This window comes from Arachis duranensis, chromosome 5 (genome assembly GCF_000817695.3).
Source record: "Arachis duranensis cultivar V14167 chromosome 5, aradu.V14167.gnm2.J7QH, whole genome shotgun sequence".
NCBI classification, from domain to species: Eukaryota; Viridiplantae; Streptophyta; class Magnoliopsida; order Fabales; family Fabaceae; genus Arachis; species Arachis duranensis.
This window is the reverse complement of record NC_029776.3, coordinates 2,612,323-2,630,203: the sequence shown is the minus strand read 5'-3', so window position 1 is coordinate 2,630,203 and position 17,881 is coordinate 2,612,323. Positions and strand designations below refer to the sequence as shown.

General features: G+C 31.6%; 2 protein-coding genes across 2 annotated transcripts; one reads left to right on the top strand and one right to left on the bottom strand.

Moving 5' to 3' along the window:
- Positions 1-9,182: 9,182 nt before the first annotated feature.
- LOC107487072 (rop guanine nucleotide exchange factor 14) lies at positions 9,183-16,079 on the top strand. Its single transcript, XM_016107651.3, has 8 exons — positions 9,183-9,277; positions 10,045-10,231; positions 13,297-13,683; positions 13,993-14,147; positions 14,241-14,315; positions 14,415-14,684; positions 14,778-15,125; positions 15,489-16,079. The coding sequence occupies exons 2-8, from the start codon at positions 10,135-10,137 to the stop codon at positions 15,867-15,869; spliced, it is 1,713 nt and encodes a 570-aa protein (XP_015963137.1). The 5' UTR covers positions 9,183-9,277; positions 10,045-10,134; the 3' UTR covers positions 15,870-16,079.
- Positions 16,080-16,384: 305 nt separating this feature from the next.
- On the bottom strand, positions 16,385-17,207 carry LOC110280876 (putative receptor-like protein kinase At3g47110). Its single transcript, XM_021141964.2, has 2 exons — positions 16,974-17,207; positions 16,385-16,882 (listed from the first exon to the last, which is right to left on the bottom strand). Exons 1-2 carry the CDS (start codon positions 17,086-17,088, stop codon positions 16,455-16,457), a joined length of 543 nt encoding a protein of 180 aa, XP_020997623.1. The 5' UTR covers positions 17,089-17,207; the 3' UTR covers positions 16,385-16,454.
- Between the last annotated feature and the right edge of the window lie 674 nt (positions 17,208-17,881).

Below are 17,881 nucleotides of genomic sequence, written 5' to 3'. Positions count from 1 at the left end.
GCACTTGTTCTTGGAAATACACATTCGTTTTTCCATTCTTGCGATGTTAATTGACAATTAACTGTATTTTTCCGTGCGCTGTTATCATGCCATTTTTGTTATTCGGTTATATTCTGATATCCCGTGATGTAGTGGTTGAGCTAAAAAGCAGCTAACAATTCTTGTAAAGTTATTATTATTATTATTATTATTCTCGGTTTTTGAAATTGGTCAAAATTGACCGTAATAGGTGCTTTGAGGTATCTTGTGTTTGCAATAGGTGCTTTGAGTTATCCGTCCTCCCTAGTGTAAGTTTAAAACTGTTACTTATTTCTATGATGATGGCCAAGCGTTTGATGGATACCTGCAAAGCTATCAATTAGAATGGTACCTAGTAAGTGTTCAGTTGCTGTTGTATCTTATTTATTCAAATATGTACCTACACTGGCTTATCTGCTTCTATTTTTTAGCAATTAATTTACTTTCATGTTAATTTTTTGGTAAAAAACTTGTTTGTTGCAAACTTCTGTAATGGTATTGCTGTGTATCTAGAACTAAGCAGTAATTGTGGATACTAAATGTCTAAATTACAAGAATTATGAGCTTGTGGCATATGATGGTTTGCTGATTCACATTCGAGCACAATATATCTTAATGCATAAACTCTGCAGTAGTGTTGTCAGACATTAGTATTACATATTGTGGAAACGACAAATTACCTTTTGTACTTCCACATGGCAATGTGGATTTTCTTCTCTTTGTTAATGCATACATTGTTAAACCCCTGTATGATTTATCTTATACCGAAGAAACTTATTTATAGTGATTCATTTTCTCCAAAATGATGAGCTGGAAGTTATTAACATCTACTATCTACTATATGCATAAAAAGGATAGTACAGAGTTGGTGTCCTATTCTTTTCTTCAAAATACCCTTCATATATTAGAATACCATTAATTAAGAGACCAAAGTACTTGTCATGTTGACCAATGCGTCATCTGTTAAAATTACACACATCGAGTTTGAAAAAGGGTGGATTAACACGTTAGTGCCTATTTAATCCACTAATATTTTACTATAAGAATAATGTTCTTTTAATTTTAATATATTTACTCATTGTAAAGCTTACTGAAAGTTTGTGTATGAAGTTCAATTATCTGCATGCTAGTCAAATGTGTGTACGTAATTCAAGAAAAAATGTGCTTCATCTATATTTTGAACCGGAAGCAAGTGATTTATGGCTAATTTGAGACATATCAATATGTAGACTCCATATTGGCTGAGGACTCGACTGGCTAAAGAATTATGTAATAAAGTAGTTTGATCTAGGCATTAAGCATGAAGTAAGGAATGTGTTCATTTCTGCTCCCCAAAATATATTTTTATTGCATCTAGAAGTTCCTATGTTTTAACTTGGCACTAGACTATTCTTGCTGCAAATGGAGTTAACCTCTTTCGATACTCAAGCAAAATGAGCAGTATACTTATGTTACCAGTTAATCCCATCTTTACTTTTCCTTAGCCATTGTCAAGTGTCAACCCTCATAATACTTTTCCTTGGCCATTGTCAAGTGTCAACCCTCATAAACTACATTAACATTTGGTGGTGTGTGACTATTCTATTTGGATTTCATATTCTATCAAAGGATGGTGAAGTGTGTTCTTTTATGGGACAAAATCAATATACAAAATATCTCTCTCTTTCGCATTGTTCATGAAATCTTTATCTCATACACAATGTGGTTCTCTGTTATAATCGCAAGACTGCAAACTGCGTTCATCCTGTCTTGTAGTCAGATGTATATTAGCTATTGGGCTTTAGTGCAGACATGGTTGTAGATGGTGAACAACTGGTGCAGGAAAAACAATACACTCTGCTTGTGCTTGGCTTTGAAGGATATCTGGTCAAATTTTAGGTTGAATTTTTCAGGTTGTTGATGGGGAATGCTTGTGATTTGTTCAAAAGTTTTGTTTTGCTGCAATTTTTGTAATTTTAGTCTTTGTAAATGTGGTTTGGCATTGGTGAAGACATCTATATGTATACATATATTAATCAAACCACCGCTATCGTGTTTTTGGTTTATTTCATTGTATTCCAAGTGCTTTTCATTTTGTTCAGTGTTGGATATATCCTTTGTATTTTTGTAGCTGTGTTGAGAAAGGGTTGGACCATTATAGCCATTGACTTGATTATTATTCTATTAGACTATTAGTATATGACTCTGCGGACCTATTTTTTTTCCCCCTCATGCTGGAATAGCTCGAATCGTGTTGCTGCTGGTAACTGCAGCGGATAGGATGATTTTCTTCTTCCCTATTTTGGCAACATGTTCTTATTTGAGTTCTAATTCCAACTTAGTTCGGTGATTTGTCCGTGCAATGCTAAATGCTTTTTAGTGCTTTTCTTATTTAGGAAGGTAACGTGGGATTTGTCCACTAAAATGTATTTCGTAATTTGAATAAGTAGATACGAATTCTTTTATGGATTTGGATGATGATGACATAGTGCATGAAATTCAGAGTAGTGTGATGGAATGCCTGGAAATTTTACTGTATTTATGGTACGCATATTTTTAAATCTTGCTTGTATAGATTCTTCCAGAAATTAAAGTATTTCTGTGGCAGTTGGTTCATCAATGGCTTTGTTCTATTTTCTTCATGGTTGGTTTGTGTATTGGAAAAATGCTAGGTGGCTAAGTTTTTGTAATCAAGTCTAATTTAATCTTCTCTTTTTTTTTTGTTTTTTCCCTCCTTTTTTTTAAACTAAAATTTCTTATTATTATTCTTTAAATTATTGAACTAATTTGATTAATTCTTTTTGGTCTACTAATTTGGTTAAACTTAATTATTAAAATAATTAGGCTATGTAATCGTATACACATTGTTTGATTAGTTTTTCTTTTAGTTTTTGGTCCATAATCCACATCATTGATTAGTTTCGATTCTTTCATTTTCTTGGTTCTTTAGAATGAGTTTCGTATTTCTTTGACAATGTTTGGTGGGAAAATATGTGGCTTTTTCTTTTGGGTCGCAGGATTAAAAAGAGCTATTTTATTTTTGGTCCTGCGAAAAAGCGTTAATTAGTGATCCATACCAAGCTGCCGGGCTACTCTTTTTTTGGTTTGCACCAGCCACCAGGTATTCATCAAATCCGAAATCCAATGACTAATTTTTCGGATACTGCACAAATACAAAGTAGGCAATCTTTCTAAGCAAACAAGTTTAGTGCTCATTCTTTAGTCAGTATTAAATCTAAGAGAAATAGTTAAGGGACACAGACCATCGTCGAGCTAACTTGCGTTAGTAGCTGCCGGGGTTACTCTACTAGGGCTTTCTCATGTTTGGGCTATTCTACTAGGGCACGTTACATATTTGCTTATGCAGTAGGGAAGCCAGTCAGAAAAAAAAAAGAATTAGATGAGGAAGCATATCACACAATGCCATCTTCAGACATTAATCAAATGACTTTGATTTGAATCATCCATCACTGATGCGGCGAACAACTGAGTTTCACATTGCAATATCGATCTTAAAATAACTTGGAAACAACATGGCATGCGTTTCATCAGATCTTTGTAAGAACCTGGCCTAAAGCTGCGTTTGGTTAATTTTTTTTCTCTCTGACGAAAATTAAGTTTTTTTATTTATTGAAAATTAATTTTTCACATACTTGTATAATTTTATCACATAACTTTTTTTAAAAGAAATTAGTTTTCATTACATATAAAGGTGATGTGTACGTATGGTGCATGTGTTATCCCCAAACACACACGCTATAAGTTAATTGCATGGCCCCCTAATGGTGGGGTTGACAATATTCATATATATGGATGTTCTTAAGCCAAGAGTCTTAAATTTGTTTCTTTGCGAGCAGATACAGATTTTGATAGTGATTAGTGAGTGAGTGATGAGTGATAGGCATAGTAGGAATAGGAGTATAGGAAAAGCTTCATTTGGTGCTTGTTTCGAAAGGGGACAAAAGTAGATACAGCCGCTCCAAATATTCTTAACAGCCTATCAAAGCATTATTGAGATTAATGAGTTAGTGAGTGATGAATCATTGCCCTCTCTCTTCTCTCTATTTCTTCTGCTTGGTGGTCCTTACTCTCTTAAATGCCATTAAGTACTTCATTGTCTACCTACAATTGCTAATCACCCTAAGTTTTCCCCCTATATATAATATGGCTAAATACTATTATGTAGTTGATCTAGTTAATAACGAACAATATATGAGGGATTTGATTACCATGACTAATTGTTGATATGATTATAGTTTTAGTTGATGAGTGTGAATATTTTTATTATTGACAAATTTTTGGTTCTCAAAATTCTCTCAATGATAATATGTATGTTTGGGTTTGTGTTTCTCTAAATAACCATAATAAATTATGTTTCTCTGCATGTATGTGGTGGATCTAGAGATAACTATTAAACAAGGTGCTCAATGATGAACGTTGAGATTTATTTTCTTATGTAAAACAGTTGATTTGTCTTTTGTTATGATTCTGCTTCTCCAATGTGAATTTAGACTATCTATTTTAATATAGAGTTGTTTTCAAGTTGACTCGGTTAAGCTTGATATAAAAGAGTTTTTTTTATTTAGGTAGTATTTTTTTAGAAATTGAAACTGAAACTAGAAGATTGAGGCTTAGACATATTTTGTAACTAGAGATTTAAACTAGAATTTTAGTTTTGAAATACAAAAATTTTAGTGCCTTCAGTATTTTTAAAAAGCGAAAACATAAAAAACTGAAATTTTTAATAGAAAATGAGGGATGAAACTTTTAATAATGTTTTTTTAATAACTAAGAGTATTTTAGTAAATATTTTTATTTTATCGTCAAATATATTTTAAACTAAATGAGATACTAAAATATAATTCAGTCTTATATATTTTACACCAAACATAATATATAGATCTAATTTAATTTTAGTGTTTTCATTTCTATTTTTTAGAATCTATCTCCCTTTCGAATGTAACTTTACATAATAGAAGTGATGAAGTGTAGCTTGCAACTTTTCAAGAATTTGAATAGTTAGTTTTATCCCAATTATTTTTAAGAGTGTTAAGCTTTGAGCTACAGGATTTTTTGTTAGGCTTGCAGGTGTGCTAAAGAAAGAATTTAGATAAATTATTGTTAAAATAAACTCAATACAAGTCTAATAAATTACTAGTAACTATTTTCTTATAAATATGCAAAATAGTAGAGTGATTTTTCTGAAATTCTGATTTTGTTGTGTCATCTTTGACTTATCTTTATCTTCTTATGTGTCTCCAATAATAATAAATACAATGACCGATAAATACATCAAAATGGGTGATTTATTCCAGGGAAAAATATATGAAACTAAGAGGTTATCAGCCAAAAGTTAAATAAAATCACATTAATTTATATTAATAATTAATTTTAAATTTATGGAATTCAAAATTTAAAAAATTTAAAATTAATTAAGTAAATCTAATTAAAACCTATAAAAGCTTTTATCTTCTCTCTCATATTAACATACCCACCTCCAACAATTATACACAGATCTCTCTTTGTCACTGATAAAACCTTTTCCTCTTCCCTCCTCAACCACCTCATTCAAACACTATCTACCCTCAACCGCGGTGTCACTCGCAAGAACACTCGCAAGAACACGTTCGAAGCAGTTGAAAGCTCCATAAAAGAAAGCTAGCTGTTAGGGCAGTGAGAATAAGAACTGGATTTGACTAACACTCCTCTCATGATTGATTATTTGTTGCTAACATAGCTTATTCTCTTGAATCCACAGGCTCTTGAGGATTATGGTGCGGTCCATGAGCTAAATTATCGGTGAGTGCAACTGCTTGTTGCTTATCATGAGCCGTATAATCAGATTGATGCCTACAGGGAAGCCGATATCGACATGTTCCCAAAATATGATAAGTTTCGAGATGGTTATGGCAGCATTGAAAACTATGGTGATTGAGGATATGATAAATCTACCAGGTTTGGAGGACATGACCGTGATGATTATGCATATGATGACTATGGCTACAAGTCTGTGCTTCTCATCATCGTAGGGAGGATAGCCATAAGGATAGCTATGAGAGAGATTATAAAAAAATATTCATTTAATATAAAAAAAACATCATAACACTTAACAAAAGAAACATCTAATTATATTTTAGCAAAAATAATTAAATATTTATAAATTAAAAAATATAAAATTCTTAAAGAAATAGAGATATTCACATTTGCAATACAAAAAAATTCGAAAAATATATAAAAGAACATTCATAAAAAAACATCCATATATATTAATTCATAGACATTTTAGATTCATCCAAAATATTTGATTAATTTTTAGTTAATACCTCTTTGGCTCTCTAACATTGCTCTTTATTCCATTATGTTTTGTTTTAGTGACTAAAGATCCTCACATATGCATCTTTGGTTAAAGAGTGGTTGTGATACTTCTTTTTAATATTTGTATTTTTTTTAATTGAATTAAAAAATGAACAATTTTATATCAATTATATTTTTGTATGCAAGACTACTGCAATAGTTTTTTTTTTTTTTTACTATGAATAGTACATCAATTCATCATACCTTATATATACTACATTTCAATCTTTATTTTTTTTTATGTTGCTCTCTTTCGAACAAAAGTTTTAGCTCCTGACTCTGGTTAATTACTTTTGAGTGTCTTTTAAGCTTTGTAATTAAAGTTTGGCAATTACAGTATTTTCAACAATACCACAATTTTTCTCCCATCTTAAAAATTCTTATTATGTACTGTGTAATTTTTTCAATTTCTCACATTACAGTGGTATACATAGTTCTCAATTTCTCGCTTCGGAAGCATACATACGAGGGGTATATATAGATCCTACTAATATTATTAAGTGTAATATTTTATAATATAATATTTTTTTTATCATATATATGTTTTCTTTATTCTACACAAAAAATATATAATGAAAAATTATAGTTGACAATAGCAGAAGATTTATTCCCCAATCCCCAGGGTATATGCCATTGCTGGTTGATGTGAATACAAGACAAATAAGGACAAATTAAGAGACAGTGGCCCTTAGTATCGGCACGTTTATTGGCCCTCAAATTAGGGGAATTAGGTTAAAAAATAACACTGAAGTGTATGTACACTAAAATTAGTTATTAAAATCGCTATTAATATAAATTTATACCAATAGTCGATTTTAAATTATACATATATATAAATATACATTAAAAATAAATTAAATTATATATATATTTATATATAAATATATTAGTAACTGATTTTAATGATTAATTTTAGTGTATAAATAATATTTTTAAAAAAATAATGTATGCATGCAGCCACATACATCACTCGCATATGCATGCTTAATTGTGTTATGGCTCACAGGTTTTGACAAATTATTTTTCTATCATATATATAATAAACCATGCGTTAAGTTTGAATTCTGAACGTTCTTCTTTTAAATCCTACTCATTTGTTAGAATTGTCTACCTAAAAATTATTTATTTATTAATGTCTTGTATTTCATAACGTTTAGGTTGGTTTCTTGCATGTGAATCTAGCTTGTTTATTTATTAATTGTTGAGTTAATTCTAAGTCAATATCAGTCATGTGACCAACTCCAAACAATTTGATAATAATCAGATGGAAAACCCTTAAGACATTAATTGGATATATGTTTGTATCTCATTTATACTATTCTAGTTAATTATTTTAACTCACTTCATATACAATTTGAAATTTGAAATTATATCCATTAAATGTTTTGCCCCATTCTCTCTGAGTGAAACTCAATGTTTAGTTGTTGGTATCACTTATCACTTGAATACTTGATTCACTTCATTTGGTAAGTTAAAGTATACTTTTTTTTTTCTAATATTTTGAAAAATTTTAAAAATATTTTTAATGTTTAATTTGTTTTAATTGTATTTCTAACATTATAAATATATTTTAACTATGCCATTGAGTGTTAGTACTATTAATAGAAATATTGACATATTTACTAATACGTAAAACTATTAGTTGACGTACACTACATTATTATATCTTGTCTCACTTAAAAATAAGAGTAGACTAAACTATTAAAGATAAAACTAAAACAAATTAAAAAAATTAAAATAAAATGTAAAAGCTAATGAAAAAAAAGTATTTACAATTTTGTAATTTTTTTAAAATAAATTTATATTAGTAACACCATTAAAATATATTATTTTTATTGAGATTCAATTTAATTATATAATAATGTTTTTTATTAAAAATAAAAATTAAAATAAGTATCACATATACTTATTAGTAAATTATATAAAAATAAATTTTAAAGCGTATCATGTTTTTCATATAAAGATAACTTAGATATATTTTTTATATAATTTTTTAACAAATATGTAACTATAGTAAATAACTAAGTACTATATATTATTCAGAAATATGTTCATAAAAAAGGACTCTCATAAACAAATATAGCTCCAAATGTTATTCAAAGGAAAAAAAAATCATCATCAATTTCAAATTTATTCATTTATTATATACACAATTCGCTAGTTTGGTAAATAATTTAGTTTCTTATTAAATTATAAAATTACTATGAAGATGTCCCATTAAATCTTCATGGAAGACAATTTTTTATTTGGCAATAAATATTCAATATTTGAAAAATTCAATAAAATATCAAATAAAATTAACAAACAATTTTTTTTATTCAAAAATTATTATATTCTTTTAATTTTTAAATAAAGACAAATATTTTAATATTTGATTTTCTTTAAAAGATAAGATATATATGTAAATTTTACTCATTTAAAAATTTAAAATATGACTAAAAAAATAAATTACTAAATCATTAATCTATTTTTCTGAAAGAATATCAGCTACACTATACAAATGAAATTTAAAATCGAACTATTAGTAATGATTAATGAATTAATGAATGCATAGAGATAGCTAGAGTGATATATAGGTTAGTAATAATTTATTGAATTTGAAATGCAAGACCATGATTATGATATTTTACTTTGAACCAAATGAAATGACAGAGCGCTATCCCATGGGCCCCACCCTACCATCGTCCCCTCTGAACTAATCCCTCACGCAATCTACACCGTTTGACTCACTTGGACCACTATTTTCAACGGTCAAGATTCACTTACTGCTGAGGAGCCTTCTTCACTCTTCACTCTCCTCTTCTTTTTCTTTCTCCCTCTCTCTCCCTCTCTCCCTTCTTCATTTCCAATTCCAACCAGCTTTGTTCCACCATTGTTTACTCGCCTTCTACAATCAACAATGCTATGCTAGGTTTCGTTCTCTCAGGTTTGTTCATTTCTTTTGCCTCTTTCTAATTTACACTGTTTTAGGTTCAGTTATTGTTAGCTTTCTCATGCGTCGCAAGGGATTGTTTGTTTCAGCTGAAAAGAGAAGGGAAAAAAATGCCACTTTTTCTTCTGGTATCTTTGTTAAGGGACCCGAAAAAGGGTGGAATTTGTGTGACCCATGGTTTAGACTCCATTGATTTGCTTTATGACGGTTTGATTTGTGGTTTTGAACTTTTGACCAACTCTGCTTCAAAAAGGTTACTAATGTTAGTAACCTTTTGCTCCAACAACACTTTTATTTTTATTTTTTTTCTTTCTATGTTTCCTTTCTTTAGTCTTTACAACCAAAGTGTAATTAATTAGTAATTACTAATTAGTAACTACAACTAAATAATTAAATTTCAGTTTAATCTAATAATCATCCCATAATGTATCATAATTATACATCATAACTTGGCTAATATAACGTGATTGAGTATGCATTATTGGATTCATGAGTAAAATTTGTGATCATGTAGTGGAATTTGATTTTATTTGATTTATTTTGAAACCCGGGTGCTGTGGGAATTATTTCAAGCGTGACTTTGTCTGTGAAATTTAATGCTGAGGGAATACTATGACATGGTGGCCCATGATGCCAATGCCATTGTGCTTGTACCCTGACTGATTAATACTCAATTAACTTCCATATTATGAACAATATTATATCTAATTTGATGAAAAATTTGTTTGAGAATTGAGGGTGAGTAATGGTATTTGGTACAGTGTTGGGTGAAGGGGTCAGAGGAAGAGTTATTGAAGCTAGACTGAGTCAGTGACCTTGTCTTGCTTATTATACAAAGACCGTGGGATAAGATGGGCAACAAGGAAAGAGGGATCTTCACCATGAGAAACAAACTTGCTTGCTGCTCTAGACAATGGAAAATTAGCATTGATTTTGATGACCAACAAAGTAAGTTCATACTCTCTTGCATACTCTAATAAGTAATAACTCACTTGTTTATTTATTCATTTTTGTTTTGTTTTTTTGTTTTTTTAGGTATTTATAATATAACACATTATAACACTTCGATTAATTAGTACATGAGTTTCTTATTGTAGTCTTTAACATTAAAGACATGTAAAGAGAGTTGTGGGGTCCACTACCTGCCGATACCTCTGTCTCACAATGCCTCTCCCATGTTACATTATAAGAGACTTAAAATAATTTCATGACTAAGCTAGTTTTCTAAAATGGAAGTAAGAAATTATTACGTCTCTGCCGTGGTATATATTTCTCTGAATCTTCCCTAAAATAAAAGCAACCAACCCATTGATCAGATTTAAATGTTTTTCAAGGTTCAAGCAGGCAATGTATGTTTATCCATTTATTTTTATTATCTCTCATCAACAATAGTAAGAAAGCAATATTTGAATTTGAAATCAATATCTACAATTTCATGCGGCCAGTAAGTTATTTATTCATGATACTATATTACTATATTCCTAGCTAGTATAGGTTTAGTGTTCACTTGATTGCAGGGCTTGTTAAGTTATTAATTAATCAAACTTGTCACAGCCTCGTATATAATAAATTTCACTCCTTCTCTATCTGCTGTAAGTTGTAACACCACCTTTTTAATAAATTGAGATCATAATATATATTATCGAAATTAATTAAGCGAATGAATCTAGTCTTCAACCGTGATCCTAAATAGTTAATTAGTTGTACTCTTCCACTCAGAGTAGGTAAATTTGACTTTGAGGACACTTCCTCATTTTCTAATTGTATAGCTTGACCAGTTATTACCATACAGTTCTTTCAATTATTTAAAGCTAACGAGTTTAACTGTAGATCTTCACCTACTCCATTCAATATAATTTTTCTTGATCCTGAAATTTCAGCCAAGTGTAGAAATTAGGATCTTTACGTTGGGAGCCTTTTATTCTTTCTCATACATTTTTATTTGGTTTGAAGAAAGGGAAGGGGACCAATTTATATTTGATATTCCCACAACGGCGAGGTTTCTCTATCAAAATTTCCCTGAGGCAAATGGTGGCACCCCACAATTTCAAACCGTTTGCTTCGATCCATTATTTCAGATTGTGACATGGCTCCTCTTATTGTTTGAGATAAGAACAATCACAAGAGTCATGCTGCCATGGTGAAAATAGAACAAAGAAAACGAAACTGCTATAGTAGTGCAGAAGCGTTTGTTTACACGAATTTGGATCATCAAAGGAGATAAAGTGATGGGTTAATCGTTTGTAACTTTCATAAAATGTGTTCTCATTATCTTAATTTAAAAATATTTAACTTTTTAATTTACTATTTTACCAATTTTTTCATTTTAGAGGATCTTGATCCAAATGAAAGGTAGCATTTTTGTGTTTCTAATTAAGTTGGGTACTGTATTTATTTTTTTATTGTTTGTGTCCCTAAAGTAATGAAAATATTGATTGTGAAAAGTCTAATGACCGACATGTAGGTGTGGCATGGGGCCCAGGATAGTGTTGTTAATTAGACGCAACTACTATCTACTTTTCTTTCTTTCTTTCTTTCTCTGCCTTTGATTCTGACAAACTGAAGTAAGTAAATGAGGTTCGGAGTGGGGACGCACCACTCATTGCCCTACTATTCTTCTCTCTTGTTCTTTCCTTTGGTCTTTCTACTATGGATTTTAGGGGATTCTTTCTTTCTTTCTTTTCATCTGTTTGGCTTCAACTGCATGAGCTTTTGTTGTTTCTATCCTGTCATTATTGTCACCCGAAACTTCTCACTTCCATTTGGAATCTTTGTCCTACATGCATAAATCCCGGGTTATGCATGTTGCTGAACAACTTTCATCTGCTCCTAACTAGAGACAAATGAAACCAAATATTGGGTATTATCTTAAGTGTACTTAATTTTAATTTACCCTATGTTATAAATCGTGAAGTGTCTCTAATTTTTCATAATGATTAAAAAAAAAACATAAATGCCATGGAAACAATCTATTTAGATAACTATACATCTACACTAACAAGTACACTAAAAAATAATAGAGATATGTATTTTATGGAACTTATATCAAGTTCTTAATTAGTATAGTAGTCAAAATCCGTTGTTTATGTATCACTTTTGTTTCAAAAAATTTCCTAACTTTCTAATAAATCTTCCAAAAACAAACTACCTATCTTATATCCCTCTCCATTGTCTCTTTGTATTCTCAACTCTAGTGTTCTATGTCCAAAATGATTATTATTTTTGTTGAAGACGTAAAGAGTCGTTGATAAATAGTTGCATGTGACTACGTGCTTGGTGCTTATGATGTAAAACATGCAAGGTTCTGAACAGATTTGACAGATGGGGAAGTGATGGCTATGCCCTTATCTGTTTGTCTCATGTGCGAATACTTTGATGGGTAAATTTATATTTATTTTTTATAACTTTGATGTGTAAATACCGTTGCATTATTGCTTGCGACAATATAGTGGTTGGAAAAATATATGGATTTTGGCTAGCCAGCATAACATGTAATCTAGTCAATCTTGATATAGGTTGCCTTATAAAATTTACATGAACTTGGAGGTAACAATAATCGTGTGTCAGAGAAGTGAGGGAATCTGAATTATTCATTCTCCATGATAGAATTAACTCTATCCAACCACTTGTCAAGGCTCTTTTTGTCTTCTATTGGGAGATCTATACTTTATTAGTGCTATTTCTTAGATGTATCGTGCTACTAGCTAATGAAATTATAAATAATTCAGATTTCTATTTCTAATGTACCAATTAATTATATTCATGTAATGTAGTTATTCTAATACCAGAGTCCTAATTGTTTAAAAAAATGCTATGTAACGTTTGGCTTTATGCCTGCATTGCATGCATACTTGTCTAGCAGCAGAGAATATATTCCTGTATTATTTCAACATTGACAGCAAGGCCTTTTTTATGTTCTAAATCTTTTAACTACATTGTTAATTTTCAATCCTAAGTATAACAACTGCTTGGAATCACAGTTTTTAATGAATTTAGAACGAAATCTTTTTCAGGGATAATGACGTATAATGGACTTGAGAGTTGCATTCTAAATAATCAGTCATATGAAGATGAAAGCAGAACAAGCAGAGGAGATGGATGCATAACTGATTCATTTGAAGATGATGATTCCACTACTTGCTCGTCCAGCAAAGATGCTTTTGGATCATTCTCTTCGAAATGCTTAACAATGAAAAGGGATGAGCAAGAAGTATGGGAACTCGCGGAAAGTCCTCAGCACTTTTATGCCAAAGAGAAACCTTCTTATGCTATCCAATATTCGGATGTGGAAGCCATGAAGGAAAAATTTTCAAAGCTGTTGTTAGGTGAAGATGTCACAGGGGGAACCAAGGGACTCAACACAGCTTTGGCGCTGTCGAATGCCATCACAAACCTAGCAGGTCTGCCCCGAGTTCATATGAATAATTAATAATCACATCACAATTCTGCTTGAGTTAGGTAGAACCACTTGCCAGCAAAACTCTTCATTCTGGGTTTTAACACAGCCGCAGACAGAAGGATTGGCTAGTTAATGCTTCTTATGTCAATTGTCAAAAATACAAAAATAAAATAAAAATATTATAAACCATATATTGAATTTAAACCATAGAACTTAACTTAAGTACATGGCTGTTGCTCATTCATTAATAATTTCTATTCTGGTTTCCTTTTTAAGCCAATCTAAGTGCTTACTTAATGAACCTATGCAGTGACAATTTTTGGTGAGCTTTGGAAATTGGAACCTCTATCTGAAGAAAGGAAGAGCAAATGGAGAAGAGAAATGGACTGGTTACTGTCTCCTACCAACTACATGGTTGAGCTAGTACCTGCGAAGCAAAGTGGTGCCAATGGAGGGATGTTTGAGGTATAATATATTTAAGCATGATGGTAAAGATTGTAATTTTTCTTTTCGTATAATGCGTTATATTGAATTTAGTGAGTGATCTCTTTTATTCAGATTATGACCCCGAAAGCACGCGCAGACATCCACATGAACCTTCCAGCACTTCAGAAGTTGGACTCCATGCTTATTGTATGTCATCTCTTTATTGTCATCCATTGACCTTGGACTTAAAATTTCAAATGACTTACCAAGACTTCTATTTGTGTTCTGGTGTTTTCCAATGTACAGGAGGCACTAGATTCGATGGTAGATACTGAATTCTGGTATGCAGAGGGAGGAAGCAGGGCCGAAGGGAGGAGCACGAGTTCACAGCAAAGCAAAAGGTGGTGGCTTCCGTCACCCCAAGTTCCAAGAACCGGCCTTTCGGACACTGCAAGGAAGAGGCTGCTTCATCAGGGAAGGGTGCTATGTCAAGTGTTCAAGGCTGCCAAATCTATCAATGAAAATGTGCTGCATGAGATGCCTGTGCCAGATATTATTAAGGATGCACTTGCAAAGGTGAAAATCTAGTGATACATTTTCAAGAAATTTCAATGCTGTTAGAGTACGTTGCCTTGTAACTAAATCTGCTTGATGTCTTCTTTGTCACAGTCTGGAAAGGCAAACCTTGGACAGGAACTTTACAAGGTTTTGACAGCTGAATCAAGCTCTCCAGAAGATATGCTTAAATCCCTGAATCTAAAATCTGAGCATTACGCCCTTGACACCATTAACAAATTGGAAGCTGCTATGTTCTCATGGAAACAGAGAATTGCAGAACAACTTAATGGCAAATCCCCAGTTAGAACTTCATGGTCTTTTGGGAAAGACTCTATGTCAGAGGTTGATAAAATGGAGTTATTATTAGAACGGGCAGAAACACTTTTGCAGCTGATTAAACTCAGATATCCAAACCTTCCTCAAACATTTCTTGATGCTACTAAAGTTCAATATGGCAAGGTGAGTTTTGTACTATTAGTAGTGTAGAAATCAAGCTGCAATCTTTTTGTATTTTGGTTTTATCTGCTTCACTCACAGCCCTGCCTATGTGTTTGTTCCAAAAATACTTTGAACAAGTCAATGCCATATACAGTTTCAAGCCAAAAAAAAAATAAAAAATAAAAAAGAGAGAAAACAATTGAAAAGAAAAGTAAAAGCATCCAATTTATTGCGGGCCGGAAGCTTATCCTATTACCCTTATTGTGATGTAAAAATGAAAATACAAAATAAGAACAAAAAGACAGGATTTTCTGTGAAGTTTCTTGAAAAAGAAAAGCAAAAAAACAAGAACTATATAACCTTTGTCTGTGTCTACTTATGTAGGACATTGGGCAGTCCATTTTGGAGGCTTATTCCAGAGTTCTTGGAAACTTAGCCTTCAGCATCCTCTCTAGAATTGGAGATATACTGCAAGAAGATTCTCTAAGCAATCCTAACTCACCAGCGACCTCAATCTGCTCCCCAGCATTGACGAACCTCTCCGAAGCATGGGTGGTTGGTTCACATATCAGGCACTCCTTACTTGATAGGATGAACAAATTGGATCATCAGTACTGCGAATCGAGTTGTGGCAGTACTTCTGATATAGAATTCTCATCAATTGATGCCAAGTCCAGCTCAGTATCGGCTACTCCTAGTCGGAGCCGAGTTTGGTGCATTGGCAGGGAAGCTTGTGCAAGTATTTCTGCTCAAAATTCCCCATAGCAGTGGCTTTCCATAGCCATCCTTTGTAAATCTTACTATATAAACTTGGTAAAAATAGAAGCAAACTAGTAGGTTTGCCTTCTCGTAAATTTTGGATGGTTTTATAGTTAACTTTGCACAATCCTAGTCGTAGGTTGTTTCTGTATATTGTTGAGTTTCATGTGTATGACTTAACAATTGAATATTTATATATCATACCCAAGTTTCAGAATTCACAAATTAGTTAGTGATTTGAGCTTCAATATTTGTTAACATTTGACAAGTTCAAATTTCAACAACCTGAAATTCAAGAGGAATCTGGGTATGTTTATTCAAATGTCAATATTTGTTAATATTTGTTCAAATTAGTTCACATGCTATAGTTATGGTTTCAATATAAGCATAACAAAGCAAAAGGTAAAATGTAATAATTATCACATAACTTCAGAGAGAAAAAGTTTAGTTTACTCTTACAGAATGAAAATTACACATAGAATTATTGAAAAAAGGTAAAAATCTAAAATGAAAAAGCTTTCTTGGAGGCCGGACTTAGAAGATGAGCAGAAAGAAAGACAATCAAAAGTAGCAATAGAAAGATAAAATCACTCAAGTAGAAGCAATAGTTTGAGTTGGTTCCTCAGCCTCCATTAAGCTATCAGAAGCAATAGTAGTTTTTATCAGATTCAGTTCCTGTATGACATGAACCATACTCATCCTTCTATTTGGTGATTCCACTGAACAAGCAAGTCCAACCCTAGAGAGTGAAAGCAAACAATTCTCTGCATTAGCATGCATAAGGCCTATTAGGTCCTCATCAATTCTTGTTGCAGCTTGTTTTGATTCCTCATGTAATATAGTTAGATCCAAAATGTTCAAAATGTCATGTGGAAGTGACATTTCGACATAACTACGAAGATCGTAACCATCTTTGAACATTTCATCTGTTGGTCTTTTTCCGGTTAACATTTCTAAAATTAGAAATCCAAAACTATACATATCACCTTCAATTGACACCTTAGAACCCATTCCATACTCTGAAATGCAAAGTTAAAGTTATTATCTTGAAGCTGTATATATAAAACATGAAGGTTCAGGTTACTATAAGGTTTCAAAATTGTGTGATACCTGAAGGAGCATAACCAATAGTTCCCTTTAGTCCAATTATACTACTTCCAATATGAGACACTCCAATGGTTGAAAGCAACCTTGCTAAGCCAAAATCACTGACATGAGCTACCATGGAATTGTCAAGAAGAACATTGCTTGGCTTTAAATCACAATGAAGGGCACTACTACTAGTGTTTGGGACAAAACATGGTAAGCTTATAAAAGTAGTGACAAAATATGGGTAAAACAAAAGAGAAAGACTGCCTCATATGCATGGTTGAGGAACAAGAAGCCTTTTTTTAGTGGGTTTTCTTTTGTTTGTATATATGAAGCCACAAGAAGAGAAGCACATGTTTCTTCCTTAATTCTATTACTACTAGGACTTAAATACTAGAGTCTCAAGGTAATGAACACACATATTACACCTCAAAATATTGTTGCTATAATCAAGAGTCAAGTAGATTATTAATCTCGCCCATGTGTGACTATGGAAAGAGAAGAGACAAGACCATGCTACATAATGAAGATTTTTCAAATATCCATAACAATTTCATGAAAAAAATCGAATTAAAAATACAGATGAATTGTATTTGAAGTTTGGGCCAATTACTATTTACCAAGGTTCTAAGCAGACTAAAATTTTTGACATTTTAGTGCTTGGATTTAGTGACCGATTAATTCTTGATTTATTAGCAAAAAAAGAAAAATCACAAAAAAGTGAAGCTTAGAATTATTTACATTTTGCTATAGACAAGCATTCGAATTTAATTATCAATATAATTAATTATTTTATTAAAAATATATAAAATAATACAATTAATACACTATATTTAAGGTTAACTAAACATATTTTTTTAGGTTATCTTTCAACTCAACAAGTCAATAGTTAATCCGTCACATATTTGAATTTCATATAAAAATATGTC